Source organism: Phacochoerus africanus, chromosome 9 (genome assembly GCF_016906955.1).
Source record: "Phacochoerus africanus isolate WHEZ1 chromosome 9, ROS_Pafr_v1, whole genome shotgun sequence".
Taxonomy (NCBI): domain Eukaryota; kingdom Metazoa; phylum Chordata; class Mammalia; order Artiodactyla; family Suidae; genus Phacochoerus; species Phacochoerus africanus.
The window spans coordinates 30,678,929-30,700,242 of NC_062552.1; the positions used below are offsets into that span (position 1 = coordinate 30,678,929).

The following is a 21,314-nucleotide window of genomic DNA, read 5'->3' on the forward strand; positions in this document are numbered from 1 at the left end:
CCTTAGTGGGTACAAAATACGGTTTTCTAATTCTGTTGTATCTTCTGGCATTTATTAACTGTTGCTCATTAATAACTCTTATTTTATTTTATTTCTGTCTTTTGTCTTTTTTAGGGCCACACCCGAGGCATATGGAGGTTCCCAGGCTAGGGGTCTAATCGGAGCGGTAGCCTCCGGCCTACGCCACAGCCACAGCAACGCCAGATCCAAGCTGCATCTGTAACCTACACCACAGCTCACGGCAATGCCAGATCTTTAACCCACTGAGTGAGGCCAGGGATCGAACCCACAACCTCGTGGTTCCTAATTGGATTCATTTTCCACTGAGCCACAGCAGGAACTCTAATAACTCTTTTGTTGCCCTGAAATATTATCCATGAAGGAAAGGTAGGATACATGCCTGACTCTTTGTCTTTATTTGTACCCTGGCAATCTCCAAAGGTGACCAGTGGCGGGGGTGTTGGGGGGGTGGTTTTGCTTTTTGTATTTTATGAATGAATAGGTTTAGTAATTTACCCATTGTGGTAAATTTTTTTTCAAGATCAGATGGTTTTCTCTTTAGCTAATAGGAGCCCCTCCCCTTAGCTCTTGGGTCCTTGACCCCCAGTAGCTTTTGAGACTTTCCCTGGTCTAAGAATGACAAGATTTCTCTGTCTCATGTCTCATGTCCCCCGGATCTGCAATCGGCTATTTTCCCTGAAGAGACCTGGTTTCTTTTCATGGGAAATGGTATTGAGAAACCACAGGTGGCATGCTGGAGTGGATTACTGGTGATTTTACGCAAAACGTGAACAGTAATTGCTCATTTTCACCCATTTTCTTTCGCCCTGGCTGCTCTTCTGCCCGCGACGTTTATTTTCTACTTAGCGCCCTGTATTGCTGTTTGGCTTTGCATAGGCTAACCTTTTATTTTCTAAGTAGCAAGCAAGGCACATCTAGGGCGAGACTCCCGTTGCATGACTCCCAAACCATTATCGGGTGTTCTTTTTGGTGTACCACGGGAGAGCTGAAGATTTGGAGGCTGGAGAACAATTTGACCTGAGTTAGATGTTTAGAACATCATTAGTTTTTCCCTTTGGGAATTGATGTCTTTGCTTTTTCTGATACTTTATTGTAAAAATTAGAGCTGAGTTAAAAAATAAAAATGAGGCTAATGTATGTTAATATAACAGGAATGTAGGGATAGGGGGAAAAAAGGGCTACATTTATAAGCACAGCTTAAAATTACTGACAGAATTCCATGGTATGATTTTAGTGGATCTGCTGGCACGGGCCAATAAAGTACACTGTTCCCCATGTTCCTTGGCGATCTTTTTACTGGTCTCATTTTGAACGATTACACAGACATGTATATCCTTTCATTGCCTGAATATTGAGAAGCTGCTGTGGCCAGATGGGATTTTAAACCCCTCCACCAAATTACAGGCAGGTCGCTGCCACTCACTTTTTCGTGTGTCGCTTTAATGGGTGCGATGCAATGTACTCTACAGACACACCAAGCAAGCGGTCCCCCACCCACTCTGCAGTGTGAGAGCAAACTCTGCAAAAAGTAAAAGAATAGCTTCTGGGAATCTGTCAGCCCCCTGGCTGTGAAAGGGAATTTATAATTGCCTGTCTGTCTACCCTCCTAGATTTTTGTTTAGGGAAATGTGATGGCAAATGTCCATTGTTTAGTTAACCATAAATTGCTTTATACAATCAAGGTGGCATTAATTATTTATTTGAGGGCATGATTTGACCTATGAAGTTCCAAAAGTTATAACTATAGTTCTTTTGTTTTAATGATAACTCAAACAAACCAAACTCAGCATACATACATATATACCTGAACTCATTCTTTTTTTTTTTTTTTTATCTTTTTAGGGCCACACCCTCAGCATATGGAGGTTCCCAGGCCAGGGGTCCAATCAGAGCTGTAGACACTGGCCTACACCACAGCCACAGCAACTCCAGATCTGAGCTGCCTCTGCAGCCTACACCACAGCTCATGGCAATGCCAGATCCTTAACTCACTGAGTGAGGCCGGGGATCGAACCTGCATCCTCATGGTTGCCAGTCTGATTCATTTCCACTGAGCCACGACTCGAACTCCCTGAACTCATTCTTTTTTTGTTTTTTTTTTTTACTCAAATGAATTTATCACATCTGTAGTTGTATAATGATCATAACAATCTGATTTCACAGGATTTCTATCCCACAGCCCAAGCACATCCCCCCCAAAAAAAAACCTGTCTCCTCCGGAGACCACCTGAACTCATTCTTAATTCTTTACTGGTTTGCCAGCATTTTGCCTTTGTCAAGTCTGGTGTCCCAACTGGGGCTTCCTTCCACCACCTTAATGTTATACATAGAATACACAGGGTGTGTGTGGGGGTGGGGTGTGCGCGCACGTGTGTAGAAATGTGGAGACCAGAATTTCAGTTTCCCCACATCTTCTTGTTTTACAGTTTAGTTCAAAGACAGCGTGTATAAATAAGCATGCGTGTTAGTGTCTCATGAGGGAACTATTTTTAGTCTTCAAATTTATTTCAAGGTTTTACAACCAAGCTCAGCAACCACATTTCGAGAGGGCATTTTTCCTGACAGTCCCTGGCTTTTACGCATTTTAAAAGCTTTCAGGCATTCCTGGTCGCTCCCCACATGAATTCCCATGCCTTTCCTGTCATTGGGCCCAGTGTGATACACCCGTCTCAAGGAGACAAGGACTTGGCTTTCATCTGTATCCACTCTTCTCAGAATTTTAGTGACAGGCATTTATTTTGATTTTAATAAAATATTAGCAATGGTGGCAGTGGACTATGATTCAGATAAGGAGATGGAAGGAGGAGGAAAAGTAGAACAGGACAATCACCCATTGATCTCGTTTCTCTGGGAATTGCCCCCCTTTTTAATTTATTTTTGTTAAAGTATAGTTGATTTGCAATGTTGAGTCCATTTCCAATGTACAGCAAAGTGACCCAGTCATACATATGTAGATATATATTTTTCTCATATTATCTTCTATTATAGTCTATTCCAAGACACTGAATTTTAGAGAACTCTCAACTTTGAGTGGGTTGCGCTGCTCATCGTGAACCCCTTGCCATGCTGCACGCGGGTGTCACACCTTCCATGTCCACTTTGCATTTCGGGGAAGGGTCCTAACGGTCACACACTCCCCGGGGCCCCCCTACCTGGTCGTAGCCCTGCCCTTCTGCCTCCTCCTCCCTCGCCTCTCCTCATGGACCTTCCTTTTGTTCCAAGAACAAGCAAACGTGCTCCACCCTCAGCAGGAAGGTTGGTCCTCAGTGCCAGGCAAGGATGGCTCTGTCACCTTCCCCAAGTGTCAGCTCATCAGCATCCTTTCAGACACCTTCTCCGACCTCCAGACTGAAGGCAGCCCTTCTTGCTCCTGGCCCATGTTATACATGACTATATTCATGTCTTTCTTTTTATTAGTTTATTTTTTATTTTTGAAGTATTATTGATTTACAGTGTTGTGCCAATTTCTACTGTATGGCAAAGTGACCCAGCCATATCTATATGTGTATACACACACACACACACACACACACACACACACACACACACATTGCTTTTCTCATAGTATCTTCCATCATGTTCTATCCCAAGAGACTGGACCCAGTTCCCTGTGCTGTACAGTAGGACCTCATTGCTTATCCACTCTAAATGGAATAGGTTGCATCTACCAACCCCATTTCTTTATACTACCCACCACGAGCTAAAATGATCTCACCCAACCATTTATTTAGTGTCTGGCAGAAAAACTCTAGGAAAGCAGATTCCTGATCTAGTATGGTCCCTGAGCGGAAAGAATTCTGGAGTGAGAACCTGAGTGTAAGTTGTAGGTCTGTTGCTTATTGGGGTGCAGGCGAGAGGCAAGCTGTGGTATCCAGGTCAGCCTCAACACCTCCCAAGGTTAAATGACCTAGTATTGTCTCCAGCAGTGTAAACTGTACACTTTTCTTGTCACAATAATCCTATGAGGTTCTAGATTATGGATCACCTTCTCTGTAGTTGAAAGGAAGATTACAGATCTCCAGTTTCACCGTGGTTTTTTTTTTTTTTTTTTTGAACGTTAGAGCATGGTAAGAAAGTTAGTTAGTGGCAGTGTTAAATCTATAGCCTGGATTACATGGTAGAGGGTTAGCCTAGTGTATGTTCCACATTAGCCGGTGAGCTCAATCTAAATTGCTTCATTCGGGGAGTTCCCCGGTGGCACAGTGTGTTAAGGATCTGGCGCTGTCACTGCTGTAGTTCAGGTCACTACTGCGGCAGGCGTTGGATCCCTGGCCCTGGAACTTCCACATGCTGTGGGCACAGGCATTAAAGGAAGAAAAGGAAGGGAGGGAGGAAAGAAGGAAGAGAGGAAGAAAGAAAACAAATTCCTACGTTCTGTTAAAAGTAATTTCCTCCATTTTCATTATCTCTGAAGAGCTCTTCCGGTAGCACTGAGAGGTTAAATTTTTACAAAACAGAACCGTCCATCATTAAAGGTGGCATCTGTTCCTGTGTTCCTTAGAGGCCTGTTCACTAGATGGGAAGCAGCAATTATGGATGTTAGGGACCATTAGCATCATCTGGGAGCTTATTAGACGTGAACCATCTTAGGTCATATACAAAACCCACTGAATCAGAACCTGCATTGTGACACGCTCTCTAAGCGATTTCCGTGCATGTTAACGTTTGCAAAATGCGGATGCTGAAGTTACTCTGAGTAGCCAACCTCTAGAAATTCTTGAATATAGAGCTTCTCTGAATTTTGCTCTCCTCTTTGGGGTTGCTAACTTGCTTCTCTACCAGGGGAATAGGAAGTTGTTTTTTTCTTATCATTTCTGCATTGCCTTACACCAGAATTTCTAGACATTTGGTGTACATTAGCATATGGGAAGATTTTTATTTTATTTATTTCATTTCATTTCGATTTATGTGTTCGACCCCTTGCCCTGCAGTCTGAAGCTAATGGTAGGGCCAGGGTATCTATATGTGTAACAAGCCCCCAGGTGATGGAAGTAAATGGTAACCTTATATGCCTCAGCTTATATGCATCATGCGTAAGCATCTGCACAATTAAATAGCTGTAAAATATTTTTTTAAATTTTTTTAATTTTTTCCCGCTATACAGCATGGGGATCAAATTATTCTTACATGCATACATTTTCCCCCCACCCTTTGTCCTGTTGCAATATGAGTATCTAGACGTAGTTCTCAATGCTACTTAGCAGGATCTCCTTGTAATCTGATAAGCCCAAGCTCCCAATCCCTCCCACTCCCTCCCTCTCCCATCAGGCAGCCACAAGTCTCTTCTCCAAGTCCATGATTTTCTTTTCTGTGGAGATGTTCATTTGTGCTGGATATTAGGTTCCAGTTATAAGTGATATCATATGGTATTTGTCTTTGTCTTTCTGGCTCATTTCTCTCAGGATGAGATTCTCTAGTTCCATCCATGTTGCTGCAAATGGCATTATGTCATTCTTTTTTATGGCTGAGTAGTATTCCATTGTGTATATATACCACATCTTCCAAATCCAATCCTCTGTCGATGGACATTTGGGTTGTTTCCATGTCCTGGCTCTTGTGAATAGTGCTGCAATGAACATGCGGGTGCATGTGTCTCTTTTAAGTCGAGTTTTGTCCGGATAGATGTCCAAGAGTGGGATTGTGGGGTCATATGGAAGTTCTATGTATAGATTTCTAAGGTATCTCCAAACTGTTCTCCATAGTGGCTGTACCAGTTGACATTCCCACCAACAGTGCAGGAGGGTTCCCTTTTCTCCACAGCCCCTCCAGCACTTGTTATTTGTGGATTTATTAATGATGGCCATTCTGACTGGTGTGAGGTGGTACCTCATGGTAGTTTTGATTTGCATTTCTCTTACAATCAGCAATGTTGAGCATTTTTTCATGTGTTTGCTGGCCGTCTGTATATCTTCCTTGGAGAAATGTCTATTCAGGTCTTTTGCCCATTTTTCCATTGATTGGCTTTTTTGCTGTTGAGTTGTATAAGTTGCTTATATATTCTAGAGATTAAGCCCTTGTCAGTTGCATCATTTTAAACTATTTTCTTCCATTCTGTAAGTTGTCTTTTTGTTTTCTTTTGGGTTTCCTTTGCTGTGCAAAAGCTTTTCAGTTTGATGAGGTCCCATGGATTTATTTTTGCTCTAATTTCTATTGCTTTGGGAGACGGACCTGAGAAAATATTCATGATGTTGATGTCAGAGAGTGTTTTGCCTATGTTTTCTTCTAGGAGTTTGATGGTGTCCTGTCTTATATTTAAGTCTTTCAGCCATTTGGAGTTTATTTTTGTGCATGGTGTGAGGGTGTGTTCTAGTCTCATTGCTTTGCATGCAGCTGTCCAGGTTTCCCAGCAATGCTTGCTGAATAGACTTTCTTTTTCCCATTTTATGTTCTTGCCTCCCTTGTCAAAGATTAATTGACAGTAGGTGTCAGGTTTATTTCCGGGTTCTCTATTCTGTTCCATTGGTCGGTCTGTCTGTTTTGATACCAGTACCAGACTGTTTCGATGACTGTGGCTTTGTAGTATTTCTTGAAGTCTGGGAGAGTTATGCCTCCTGCTTGGTTTTTGTTTCTCAGGATTGCTTTGGCGATTCTGGGTCTTTTGTTGTTCCATATAAATGTTTGGATTGTTTGTTCTAGTTCTGTGAAAAATGTCATGGGTAATTTGATAGGGATTGCATTGAATCTGTAGGTTGCTTTGGGTAGTATGGCTGTTTTTACAATATTGATTTTCCCAATCCAGGAACATGGAATATCTTTCCATTTCTTTACATCTTCTTTGATTTCTTTCATTAAAGTTTTATAGTTCTTGGCATATAGGTCCTTTACCTCCTTGGTCAGGTGTATTCCGAGGTATTTGATTTTTTTTAAGGTGCAATTTTAAAAGGTATCGTGTTTTTGTATTCCTTTTCTAATATTTCATTGCTGGTATACAGAAATGCGACTGACTTCTGAATGTTCATCTTATATCCTGCTACTTTGCTGGATTTATTCATCAGTTCAGGTAGTTTTCGGGTTGAGTCCTTAGGGTTTTCTATGCATGGTATCATGTCATCTGCATACAGTGACAGTTTTATCTCTTCTCTTCCTATATGGATGCCTTTTATTTCTTTTGTTTGTCTAATTGCTGTGGCTAGGACTTCCAAAACTGTGTTGAAAAACAGTGGTGAGAGTGGGCATCCCTGTCTTGTTCCAGATTTGAGTGAGAAGGCTTTCAGTTTTTCCCCATTGAGGATTATATTTGCTGTGGGTTTATCATAAATGGCTTTGATTATGTTCAGGAATGTTCCCTCTATACCCACTTTGGTGAGGGTCTTGATCATGAATGGATGTTGGACTTTGTCAAATGCTTTTTCTGCGTCTATTGAGATGATCATATGATTTTTGACTTTTCTTTTGTTAATGTGGTGTATGACGTTGATTGATCTGCGTATGTTGAACCATCCTTGTGAACCTGGGATGAACCCTACCTGGTCATGGTGTATAATTTTTTTGATGTGTTGTTGGATTCAGTTGGCTAAGATTTTGTTGATGTAAAATATATTTATGAAATACACTAGTTATGTTTCTGTGGTGAAATAACATGGCAGTAATAGGTAGTTAATGCCTTTTTCATATCACCTGCTTTAGTGGGTGCCAGTCTAGAATACGCTAAATGCCATTGACAGTTAACTTTAGTCCAAGGATTCTGAAGGAATCAGATACTACATAGAAATAAGAAGGATGTTTTTGGTAGCAGACCAGAATAACTTAATTTTGAGGCTTTGGGGGGAGGAAGTTAGTCAATATTTATTAGTACACGTTGTTGCCATAAAACAGTACCTCCTAGATATGACTCACGAAAAATGCTTCTCACTGACATTTTTTGACCTTTATAGCTCTTTGCCCAGGGGGCCAGCCTCATTTTAAAAAGGACAGTGATAATTTTGGACTCATTGGTGTTTGTCAGGATATAAATCATATGCAACAAATTATACAGTTTTTAAGCTTTCAGCTTAATGGCCCCAGACCAACACATGCACCCCAGTATCACACTGTAGATGCAGACTTTCTAACATCCAGCAAGTTTTTTTTTTGTGTGTCGCGTTCCTGTTGACTTCTCCCACCAAAGGGAGATGGTTCCTGATTTCTAACCCTGCAGGTTAGTTTCCTGCCTTGGGACTTCAAATCGGTAGAGTCATGCTCTGTGTATTCTTTTGTATTTGGCTGGTTTCATCAAATAGAACGTATTTAAAATGCATGCCTGTTATTCATGTATAACACTAATTTATTATTTTTTTGTTGCTCTGTTCTGTTAGGTGACTCTCACCAACTTGTTGGTCCATTTTCCTGTGGATAGCATTTGAGTTATTTCGAGTTTGGAACTGTTATGAGTAAAACCGCTATAAACACTGTTCAAGTCTTTTTGTTGGCACGTTTTCACTTCTCTTGGTTATATACTTAGCAGAAGAGTTTCTGAGCAGAGTTTAATTTTGTAAGAAACTGAACCTAACAGTTCTCCAAAGTGGTTACATCACTTTTCACTCTTACCAAAAATGTAGGAGTTCCCATTTCTCCACATAGCCTCATAAATATTCAATATTGTCAGACTCTTAATGTTAGCCATTTTAGAGGGTATGAAATGATATCTTATTGTGGTTTTAGCATATACTTCTCTGAGGACTAATAATGAGAACCATTTCACATGTTACTGGCTATTTCTACATTTTTAAAGTAATAATTAAAAAGTCTGTTACAAGAATCCGACTAGGAACCATGAGGTTTCAGGTTCGATCCCCGGCCTTGCTTAGTGGGTTAAGGATCCGGCGTTGCTGTGAGCTGTGGTGTAGGTCACAGACACGGCTCCGATCTGACATGGCTGTGGCTGTGGGTAGGCTGGTGGCTATAGCTCCAATTAGACCCCTAGCCTGGGAACCTCCATGTGCTGCAGGTGCAGCCCAAAAAAGATTTAAAAAAAGACAAAAAAAAAGTCTGTTTAAGACTTATTCTTTTTTAAAAAATGGATTGTGTTCTTTTTATTGTTGATTTGTAGAAGTTTTAAAATCTATGTACAGTCTGTATGCAAGTCATTTTTTGTTAAGTGTTTTACTCTGAATATTGGCTTATATATATATATTTTTTTGTCTTTTGTCTTTTTGTTGTTGTTGTTGTTGTTGTTGCTATTTCTTGGGCCGCTCCCGCGGCATATGGAGGTTCCCAGGCTAGGGGTTGAATCGGAGCTGTAGCCACCGGCCTACGCCAGAGCCACAGCAACACGGGATCTGAGCAGCGTCTGCAACCTACACCACAGCTCACGGCAACGCCGGATCGTTAACCCACTGAGCAAGGGCAGGGACCGAACCTGCAACCTCATGGTTCCTAGTCGGATTCGTTAACCACTGCGCCACGACGGGAACTCCTGGCTTATATTCTTAATGGCATCTTTTGAGGAACAGAAATGTTGAAGTTTGGTGAAATCTAATGTGTCTCTGTTTTTAAAATTGATAGCAGCTTTGGGGTCCTAAGAAAATTTGCCTCATCTCGAGGTTGTGGAGATACTCCCTTGTGTTTTCTTCTAGAAGCCTTAAAGCTTTAGCTTTTACATTTAGATCTCTGCTTTATCTAATTTTTGTATATGGAATGAAATGAGGTCAAGGTTCATTTTCTTGTTTATTCAGTTGATCCAGCACCATTTATTGAAAAGACTTTCCTTTACTATGCAGTTACTTAGACACTTTTATTGTACATCAGCTGACCATGTAAGTGTGGGTCTATTTCTGAACTTCACTGTCTCCTACTTTATATGTATATATGTATATTTTTAACTTTGATAATGATTTTTATTTTTTCCATTATATTTATCCTTACACCAACAGCAAGCACACTTGCTTGACTGCTGTAGCTAGATTACTCTAAGTCAAAATCAGATAGTGTAAATTCCCCAGCTTAATCACAATTGTTCTTTCTTTCTTTTCTTTTCTTTTTAGGGCCACACCCGCAGCATATGGAGGTTCCCAGGCTAGGGGTCTAATCAGAGCTGCAGCTGCTGGCTACAGCCAGAGCCACATGGGATCGGAGCTGCGTCTTCAACCTGCACCACAGCTCATGACAACACTGGATCCTTAACACACTGAGCGAGGACGGGGATCGAACTCACAACCTCATGGTTCCTAGTCATATTTTTTTTTGCTGCGCCACAACGGGAACTGCAAATCCGTATTTAAAAGAAGGATGTGTGCTGCCATTGAGGTAACTGAAAAGGATGAGCTAAAGCACTGTGGGCTATGCTAAAAGGAGGGATTCTAGTAAATATTTTGAGCAAAGCCTAAAGTTGTAGAGAAGTTTTTGCTTTTCCAAGATGATTATGAATTTCAAAAATTTTATCATGGTCTTCCTCAGTTCCCATTCATTGCTGTCTTGTGTTGATATAGTTGAAGTATGGCTATTTTGAACATGTATGTTAATTCTAAAGTCAGTACAAATTAGCTTTGATTTACAGATTCAAACTCATCATGTTTAGGTATTTGTCTTTATTTTTCTATTGTATGTAACTTTCTTTCTTTCTTTCTTTCTTTTTTTCTTATAGGAATTCTAAAGCCAAAACAGAAACATGGCTCATCAGATTACATTTCTGCGGATGGTTTTGGTCCTGCTTCTTCAGAATTCTGTGTTAGCAGAAGATGGGGAAATAAGATCAAGTAAGAATCACCAGCATTTTCTGCTTTGATTGTGGGAATCAAATCAAAGGAGCTTCAGCAGTGGCTTTAAGGATTTCATTGTCTGTAATTCCCTAAAATAAATGAATCATTCTGTTACACAATAACTGTAGGAAAAGCTATCAGAAGTCATTCTGAGAAAATTCGATTGTAATAGTTTATTTCATTAACCCATCAGGCTCTGGAATAAACAGTCTGGTATTAAGTCCATATTCAGCCATTTATATAGGCTTCAGGATAAGGAGCTAAAGAAAGTACCTGCCTAGGAGTTCCTATTGTGGTGCAGTGGAAACAAATCCAACTGGTAATCATGAGGTTGCGGGTTCCATCTCTGGCCTTGCTCAGTGGGTTCAGGATCCAGCATTGCCATGAGCTGTGGTGTAGGTTGCAGACGCAGCTTGGATCCTGCATTGCTGTGCCTGTGGTGTAGGCCAGCTGCTGTAGCTCTGATTCAACCCCTAGCCTGGGAACTTCCACACCTACTGTAAATGAATCATGGTTTTTCTGTAACAGTTAAACTAGATGTTTGGACAACGTGATTCAACCTGGCTTTTTAGGTGCAGCCTTAAAAAGCAAAAAAAAAAAAAAAAAAAAGTACCTGCTTCAAGGGAGGGTTATCAGGACCATCCTGTCAGTTTATCACGTAGAGATAGTGAGATAATGCCTGTCAATAAGATAATGCGTATAAATGGCTTAGCACAGCGCCCGCCCGTCTCAGTAAGTGATAACTGTATTTTCCTACAAGCCTGTGGGAAGTCTTGCATTGGAGAAGAAAGGATATGTTAATTTTTTTGTCTCTCTTTTTTTTTTTTAGGGCTGTAGGCATGGCACATGGAGGTTCCCAGGCTAGGGATCTAATCAGAGCTGTAGCCGCTGGCCACAGCCACAGCTACAGCAAAGCCAGATCTGAGCCATGTCTGCGACCTATACCACAGCTCACGGCAACCCCAGATCCTTAACCCACTGAGTGAGGCCAGGGATCAAACCTGCGTCTGTGGATGCTGGTCAGATTCGTTTCTGCTGAGCCGCAGTGGGAGCTCCGGGGCTGTGTTAATCAAAGTTCTTCTACCCAGGCCATCCTTTATCAACATCATGCTTCTTTTTAAAAGTTGGCTTATATTCGTATTTTCAAACACATAACCCTACACACCTGCTGTAAATGAATCATGGTTTTTCTGTAACAGTTAAATCAGATGTTTGGACAACGTGATTCAGCCTGGCTTAAGAGTTATCAAAATAATAATCGTTCATGTTTGCATAACACTCTTAAGTCTAGTCCACCCAAGTGCTCTACAAGGCAGGTACTCTGTTTTTTGAGCAATAAAAGCAATTCATCAAATTTCAGGGGCTAGCGTGTTGCCGTACATACATCTGGTTAGAGACATGGCTGGTATTTGAACCGTGCTTTTGATCTTCACTGTGTTCCTTTCCTGTGACACCAGGGACCCCCTGTTCCGAGACAGCCTCTGGGGGTGATGTTTCATCTGGGTTTATAAACGGCAGTACTTGCCTTTGTACCCATGCTCTTGGCCAACCTTGCAGTTATGAGATATATGGCCCATGGCTCTGGAATGGGGTAGAGGGGCCAAGAATAACGCCATCAGGGTTTATTGCCGCTGAGTGGGGTGGTACACAGACCCTGGCAGGTCCAGGCAGTACCAAGCCTCAGAGCACCAAGAAAGGGCAACGTTGAAGCGTCCTGAAGACACAAGCTTCCTGTCCTTTTGTCTCCCCCACAAAACCCCAATAGAATCCTTGCCCTGTCATCCCCGTTCTGCTTCCAAAAACAACAGGACAGCTGCATTCCCTTGGGTTAGAACATTTGCCTCTGCAAGGGCTCCACCTCTGCCCCTGCCCTGAACTCTGGCCGTGGCCATCTCGGCAGAGGTTACTGGAATAGCATCCCAAACACCCCCTGCACTGCGACACCACCTGCCCCATAGCCCCTTAGGAGTGATGTCGTAATCACAGTTACATCTTTGAGCCAAAGCCATGTTTTGGCAATTCGGAAGGGAGGGTGACTTTGGGACTCTGCTGTGTGTCCTCCTGACAAGGGTTTACTCCCGCTGGTTACAGTGATACGGAGTCAACTGTAAGACCGGTTTCTTCGTATTAGCCTGTCTTCATCCCAGGTATGTAAGTAGACAAAGATAAGGAAAAGAATGAAAGGGAAGGAAAGAAAAAGAGGGCGTAAGAAAGGTGAAGGGAGGGAGACATGGATTGACCAATTGATTGACTCCAAGGAGATGCAAAAACTCTTACTTGTCATCAAACAGTTTTTTTTTTTCCTCCAGTACCATTCTTTGCAATTTTGATATCTTATTTGCAATATATCCAAAAAATAAATCATTTTAATTATAAGTTTGTAAAGAGCATCTGATCACGACTCTAGGGAGACCATTAATCTGAGTAAAACTACAGGATTTGACATTTGCTGTCCCATCAGCCTGACTCACTTTATCCTCTTCTGACTCACCATCTCCAGAGATGTGGGATTCCTTACCGTAGGGGCCCTAAATGCTTTGAGTGCAGAAGTTAGAGAAGAAAAGGCAAGCAGAGCTGTTCCTTCCTGTGCTCTCTGCTGACCGCTCCAAATCATTGGAGTAACCCGGACAAACCAGTTTGTCTTTCAGCGTGTTACCGTCACTCACCTCTGGACCTTTGCACTAGCCGTCCCCTCTAACCAGAACGTCCTCCTCTTGACCTGGTGAAAGCTCTGCTTCCCAGTCTCATTGCCTGTCAGCTTTCTCACAAAACTGCCCCTGACCTTGCACAGTTAAGCTGCACCCCACCCCCCCAGACATTCTCATCATTCTTCCTACCTTCTAGAACCAGCCAGCTGTTCCTCCTACTTGGCTGTGAGCTTTGAGATATTTCATGTAATCAGTATACCCTGCAAGAATGAGGTGGAGTTCGAGCCATGCTGTGGACTGTGGAAAAGAGAGTTGAGATTGGTTTTTATTGCAGTCTAGTTGATATACGATATTGTGTTAGTTTCTGCTGTACAGCAAAGTGATTCAGTCATACATATGTATACATTTTTATATTCTTTTCCATTACGGTTTATCACAGGATGTTGAATAGAGTTCCCTATGCTACACAGTAGGACCTTGTTGTTTATCCATCCTTGATATAATAGTTTGTATCTACTAATCCCCAGATTCCCAGTTCTTCCCTTTCCCTCGGCAACCCCAAGTCTGTTCTCTGTGTCTGTGAGTCTGTTTCTGCTTTTTAGATAGCTTCATTTGCATCTTATTTTATTTTATTTTATTTTATTTTATTGGCTGTTTGCCTCTTCTAGGGCCGCTTCCCACGGCATATGGAGATTCCCAGGCTAGGGGTCCAATCGGAGCTGTAGCCACCGGCCAATACCAGAGCCACAGCAACGCGGGATCCAAGCCGAGTCTGCGACCTACACCACAGCGAGGCCAGGGATCAAACCCACAACCTCATGGTTCCTAGTCGGATTCGTTAACCACTGCGCCACGACAGGAACTCCCATTTGCATCTTATTTTAGAGGGGCTCAAATTTGCACCTCTGTAGCCGCCTGAGGCGCTCCAGTCAGATTCTTCGCCCCTGTGCCACAGCAGGAGCTCTTCCTTTGTATTACATGTCAGCTTTATTGCAGTATAAGTGACACATAAAATTGTAAGACATTTAAAGCATATGTCATGGTGACATGACATATATCGTGAAAGGGTTTCCCCCATGTGGTTAATGACAAATTCGTGCATTTAAAACCTCCCACTTCGGGTTTTCCTGTGACGGTTTTCGTTTTCTCGTAGGTTGTCGGACTGCCCCTACAGATTTAGTTTTCATCTTGGATGGCTCTTACAGCGTTGGCCCAGAAAACTTTGAAATCGTCAAGAAGTGGCTTGTCAATATCACGAAGAACTTTGACATTGGCCCAAAGTTTATTCAGGTGGGGGTGGTTCAGTACAGTGACTACCCCGTCCTGGAGATTCCCCTCGGAAGGCACGAGTCGGGGGAGAAGTTGCTGGCAGCCGTGGGCTCCATCCACTACTTGGGAGGAAACACGCGGACCGGCAAGGCCATCCAGTTTGCCCTCGACTACCTTTTCGCCAAGTCCTCCCGATTTCTGACGAAGATCGCGGTGGTCCTGACAGACGGCAAATCCCAAGACGAAGTCAAGGATGCCGCAGAAGCAGCAAGAGACAGTAAAATCACATTATTTGCCATTGGTGTTGGTTCGGAAACAGAAGATGCGGAGCTGAGAGCTATCGCCAACAAGCCTTCGTCGACGTATGTGTTTCATGTGGAAGACTATATAGCAATATCCAAGATCCGGGAGGTGATGAAGCAGAAACTCTGCGAAGGTAAGCCTTCCTGGGACCCGGAAGCAGCAAATGGTTGTGCTTTCGTGTATTGTGGTGTAACCTGTCCATTTACCCTGGGGGAGATGTTTGTATCGCATGTCAAATTATCCAAGTTCCAACTAGGCGAGCACACATTTTTGTGTTATTTATGCTGCATAAGTTTTGTTTTTAGGAACAATTGCTTTCCTTATAAAAGCTACAGTTGGAAAACAGAATACTTTGTTATTTTTTGTTTTTTCCTTTTAGTTACAATTATTTATTGTGGAGATGGGAGAAAATAAAGACATGCAAAGAATACAAACACGTGTGGAACACACAGAATCGATCATATCCACTCCTGTTAACAAGTTTTTCTGTCTTTTCATTCCAGTCTTTTCCTTTTCTTATTTCAGTGTGTATGAGAGTTTATTCATGCTCCCAAGTAAGGATAATAGTGTATATATAATTTCATACTCTATTTTCATATTGTCATATACTCTGTTATTGTGTGTGTAATTTTCATGCTCTATTTAACATGATAGCTTTTAAGATAATTTATTTAATAGTTTCTCCATTTTTGTATGTTTGGCTTATTTCTAAGCTTTTCTAATACAAATAACAGTGAATATTCTCGTAGCTAATTCCAAATGAGACTCTCTATTTCTCCAGAAAACAAAGATCAAATTACTAACATTTTTAAAATTTGGGGGAGTTCCCTTTGTGGTTCAGCAGTAACAAATGAACCTGACTAATATCCATGAGAATGCGGATTTGATCCCTGGCCTTGCTCAGTGGGTTAAGGATCCGGCATTGCCATGAACTGTGGTGTGGGTCACAGATGCGACCCCAATCTGGCATTGCTGTGGCGGTGGTGTAGGCTGTCAGCCACAGTTCCAATTCGATCCCTAGCCTGGGATCTTCCATATGCTGCAGGTGCGGCCCTTAAAAAAAAAAAAAGAGCAAAAAGAAAAATAAAATAAAATTTTGGAAGAATGTTAAAAATTCCACTTAAGAAACACACTCACAGCAGAAGTGAGAGAGTATTTGAAAATCTTGTACTTAATCAGTTTATTAATTTTGCTTATATCATTCCATAAAGTCTAACTTCATGTTTAAGATAGCTCCCCGGTATGGGAAAGTTCCAGTTTTTGGTAAAATTAATCCTGTTGGGGTATAGACATGCTTGTGTTCACATTATTTGGAGGGAGAATAATTTATTCATATCTTTTATTTTTGATATTATATGCATTTAATATACCATATATCTTAAAAAATACTATTCATTTTAAATAGAAATGCCTTTTATCTAGTTTACCTACAAAACCTCTAAAAATAGGTTGGCTCACTTTTGATAGAAAAATTTGTAAATGATTGTGGCTTAGAAGGCAGTTAATTCCTCTATTTCTTTCATATTTTGGGGGGGTCGGGTAGAGAAAAACATTTTAAAGTTTTTTAGATTATTTTTTAAAGTATAGAAAATTAAGAATTTTCTTTAATAAAAATTTTTAAAAGGTACTAACAAGCTCAAATGATCATTGTAGTTATTCTTTTTATGAGTCTCTTTCTAATAGACTGTGCTAACTTTTTTTGTCTTTTTGCCATTTCTTGGGCCACTCCCATGGCACATGGAGGTTCCCAGGCTTGGGGTCCAATCGGAGCTGTAGCCACCGGCCTACGCCAGAGCCACAGCAACTCGGGATCAGAGCTGCATCTGCAACCTACACCACAGCTCACGGCAACGCCAGATCCTTAATCCACTGAGCAAGGCCAGGGATCGAACCTGCAACCTCATGGTTCCTAGTCAGATTCGTTAACCAATGAGTTAAGGATCTGGTGTTGCTGTGAGCTGTGGTGTAGGTCACAGACGAGGCTCGAGAGGCTCGGATCCCGAGTTGCTGTGGCTGTGGTGTAGGCCGGCAGCTACAGCTCGGATTAGACCCCCTAGCCTGGAAACCTCCATATGCCAAGGGTGCAGCCCTAGAAAAGGCAAAAAGTCCAAAAAAAAAAAAAATTACTCCTACTTTGTTCTGCCCTTTGCTTGGAGATTGCTGGATAATTTGATTATCTAATTCAAGCCTTCTGGTACTTTGTCATAATGGCCTGGTGTATCACTCTCCCCTACTCAGTTTATCTTGCATTTCGGTAGAAACCAAAAAAGGTAAAGGTAGACACATCAGGAGCCATGGCCAGGACAACCGAGCTGTTCTTAGAGGTAGCGAGTATTTTAGCTTCTGTGCTTCTGTGACATGTATGTGATGAACTTCCCTACCCTCACATGACACTGATTTCTTCCTTTCTGCCTTTCTGCTCGTGGTACATATACATATGCTTGAATTCCCACCCACAGACATGGAGCACAGGAAGATGAGAGGGCGGCGGTGGGCTGAGTTTGGTAGACGGGATAGGACTGAGTATAATGAAATAAAGCCTCATCACATATTCAGGGGAATCACTTTGTATCCTATCTAGAGGGCAAACGAATCTAAATCTAATCTGCCTTGGAGACAACCTATATTGTCAATGGCTTGTAGATATCCAAAAATATGAATTTTCCATTCATTTAATTAGAGAGGCTGGAGCTATGTCTCAAATAAAGAAATACTATATGTTTATATTTTATGTGAACAGCGATGTTTGGGTATTAGATTGGAAAAAGGATGACTGTGGTATAACTCAGAAAATACACAAATTATAGCATTCAGCAGACAGTGTTTATCATCTAGATGCAGCTGCCTAAATTGATTATTGCTAGGAAAGGAAGAAACAAGAAAGCATTCAGAATAATTTTCATAAGAATGTTTAAAACTTGTATGAGGAGTTCCCATCAGAAACAAATCTGACTAGTATCCAAGAGGACACAGGTTTGATCCCTGCCCTCGCTCAGTGGGTTAAGGATCCGGCATTGCCGTGAGCTGTGGTGTAGGTCGCAGATGCATTTCTGTGGCTGTGGCATAGGCTGGCGGGTACAGCTCCGATTGGACCTCTAGCCTGGGAACCTCCATACGCCGTGGGTACAGACCTAAAAAGACCCAGAAAAACTTGTGTGAATAGCTCTTTGTCCCATCCTTTCTCTCTCTCTAAAATATTATTATGAGTAATAGCTGTTACCTAATGACATATTTTATTCTCATAACAGCTTCATGCTTTTTAAGTGACAGTTGGCACATAGTGGGAGTGAAAATTGCGACAACCACTCTAGAAAGGTCCTTAACATTATGGATTATAGCAAAGCCTATACTGTTATCCTATGAAACCAAAATTCTACTTCTAGATGTTGAACTATGAGAAATAAGTTCACGTGTTTACCAAAAGACTATTCAGGAATGTTCATAACAGCTTTAAGACAAATAGCCCCAAGCCAGAAACAGCTCAAATGATTCCCCACAGGAAAACAGATAAGTATATCATCGTCTAATTCATACAGTGGAATACTACACAGCACCACCCCACCAACAGCAAAAAACCACATCCTGTTGTATGCAAAAACATGGCATTGTGTTGAGTAAGAAAAGTTGAATTTAAACAAATAGATGCTGGAGTTCCCGTCATGGCGCAGTGGTTAACGAATCTGACTAGGAACCATGAGGTTGCAGGTTCAATCCCTGGCCTTGCTCAGTGGGTTAAGGATCCGGCGTTGCCGTGAGCTGTGGTGTAGGTTGCAGACGCGGCTCGGATCCTACGTTGCTATGGCTCTGGCATAGGCTGGTGGCTACAGCTCCGATTAGACCCCTAGCCTGGGAACCTCCATATGCTGCAGGAAGCGACCCTAGAAAAGGCAAAAAGACAAAACAAAACAAAAAAGATACTGCATGGGTCATTTATATTAAGTTCAAGAACAGACAACGCAAAATTAATCAATGGGGATATAAATCATACCAGTGGTGGCTGCTGGTGGTGGTGGTTATTATCTGTGAAGGATCATGAGGTGACTTTCAAGATGTTGTCTGGTCTGGGTGCTACTTATGTAAGTGTATGCATGTGTGCCCACATATGCATATAACTGGGCGCTAATTATAAATGCATGTAACTGGGTGCTAGTTACATAAGGGTATTCATTCATATGAGCTGTTGTACACTTGAGACTAGGGCATTTTACTGAATTAGGTTGTATCTTAATAGAAAGGGTTTTTTTGTTTGTTTAAATTCAGTAAGCAGAATGTCTATTAAAATAAAGCTCTTAATGGTTTTCTCTATAAACCTGAAGCCATATAATTATATGGTGGACCAGCCCAATCCCTGGAGTTAGACCTAGATGGGGATTTGGTTCCTGACTTTGTCAATATCACGTTCTTGAAGTGTGATACTAGGCTAAGTGACTGGCTCCAACCTTGGTGATACAGACCTTTTTATTTTATTTTATTTTAAATCTATTTTTTATTGCCATTTCCTCCAACACACTTTTTTTTCCCCCACTGTACAGCATGGGGACCCAGTTACACATACATGTATACATAATTTTTTTCTCCCATTGTAGTGCTGTGTTGTAAGTATCTAGACATAGTTCTCAGTGCTACACAGCAGGATCTCATTATTAATCCATTCCAAGAGCAATAGTTTGCATCTATTAACCCCAAGCTTCCAGCCTCCACCCCCCGCCTCTGCCTCCACCCCTGGCAACCACAAGTCTATTCTCCAAGTCCATGATTTTCTTTTCTGTGGAAAGGGTCATTTGGGCTGTATGTTAGATACCAGACATGAGTGATATCATATGGTATTTGTCTTTCTCTTTCTGACTTAACTTCGCTCAGTATGAGAGTCTGGGAATGTAAGCTGGTACAGCCACTATGGAGAACAGTATGGAGGTACCTTAGAAATCTATACATAGAACTATTTTATTTTATTTTATTTTTTCCAGTTTAAAGAATAGTAACTTTTTTGGCCACATCCACAGCATGTGGAAGTTCCTGGGCCAGAGACTGAACCTGAGCTGCAGTTGACCCACATCACAGCTGTGGCAACACTGGATCCTTAACCCACTGTGCCACATGGGAACTTCCAATGGTAATGTTTATTATATTGTACAGTTTCTGTGGATCAGGGACATGGGCAAAACTGAGCTGAATGGTCATGACTCAAGTTCTCTCAAGGAATCGAAGTCAAGATGTCAGTGGGGCAGCAGTCAGCTGAAGGCTTGACTGGGGCTGGAGGACCTACTTTTAAGGCGACTCACTCAAGAGGTTGCTGAGTCAGTCCTGGCTGTTGGCAGGAGGCCGCCGTTCCTGGTCACATGGACTTCTCCAAGGAGCTGCTTGAACGTCCTTACACCATGCCAGCTGGCTTCCCCCAGGATGAGTGGTCCCAGAGAGCCAGGGGAAGCTGCAGTATCTTTCATGGTCTAGACTTGGAAGCCACACCTCTTCATTTCTGCAATATCCTGTTGGTTACAGAGGTCATTCTTATGAGGGAGAGAAGAGAGACCACATTTTCTGAACATTAATTAATATCAGTATGCTAGAGAAGCAAAGGGATGTGTTTAAGGTGACTTGATGTCTGGTTTGGAAAAAAAATAGCATTTGTATGTTAAAATGTGGCATAACTGTAATATCTGACAAAAGTTTTTTCTCGGTTTTGGGGGGTTTTTGGTTTGTTTTAGGGTTGCTTTTTTTTTTTTGGTCTTTTTAGCACTGTACCCGCAGCATATGGAAGTTCCCAGGCTAGGGGTCTTATCAGAGCTGCAGCTGGGGGCCTACACCCCAGCCACAGCAATGCCAGATCTGAGCTACATCTGTGACCTACACCACAGTTCACGACAACACCGGATCCCTAACCCACTGAGTGGGGCCAGGAATCGAACCCGCATCCTCATGGATACTAGTTGGGTTTGTTACTGCTGAGCACAACAGGAACTCCAAAAGTTCTTCTCATCCAATCAAAAATGAAGAAAAGGAGTAAAGAATGGGTTAAAGGAATTGTTCCATACTATTGTCTGGATATGTGCAAAAGCAAAACACCTTTCTTCATCTATAGTGTTCAGGTAGAAGAAAGGATAACAAAAAGTTCATCACATAATCAAAGCTTTTAAAATGAAAAAATGGCAAAACCCGATGAGTTTTGTAATTTTGTAAGCCTTTAAAGTTGTATTCTAACTATTTTCTAAGTCCAGGATGGATTTCCATTTTCTTACATTTTTTCTTATTGTTCAAAAACAATATATCCTATGTTAGTGAGGTTTCCTACCAGTAAAGTAGATTGTAACTTTTCTACTTTGCACAGCTTTTACTTAAGGCCAGTTGGAGGTTCTTGTTCCAGTGACTTATCCTGAAAGGAGTATGATCAAAATCTCTA

General features: G+C 41.7%; 1 protein-coding gene across 2 annotated transcripts in view; it reads left to right on the forward strand.

Moving 5' to 3' along the window:
* Nucleotides 1-21,314, forward strand: part of COL21A1 (collagen type XXI alpha 1 chain) — a 203,594-nt gene that overhangs the window by 47,972 nt on the left and 134,308 nt on the right. For both annotated transcript variants that reach the window (XM_047796213.1, XM_047796214.1), the window contains exons 2-3: nucleotides 10,583-10,694; nucleotides 14,499-15,050. In XM_047796213.1, the coding sequence (XP_047652169.1) occupies nucleotides 10,607-10,694; nucleotides 14,499-15,050 (640 nt within the window). In that variant the 5' untranslated portion in view covers nucleotides 10,583-10,606. The remainder of the gene's footprint in view (nucleotides 1-10,582; nucleotides 10,695-14,498; nucleotides 15,051-21,314) is intronic.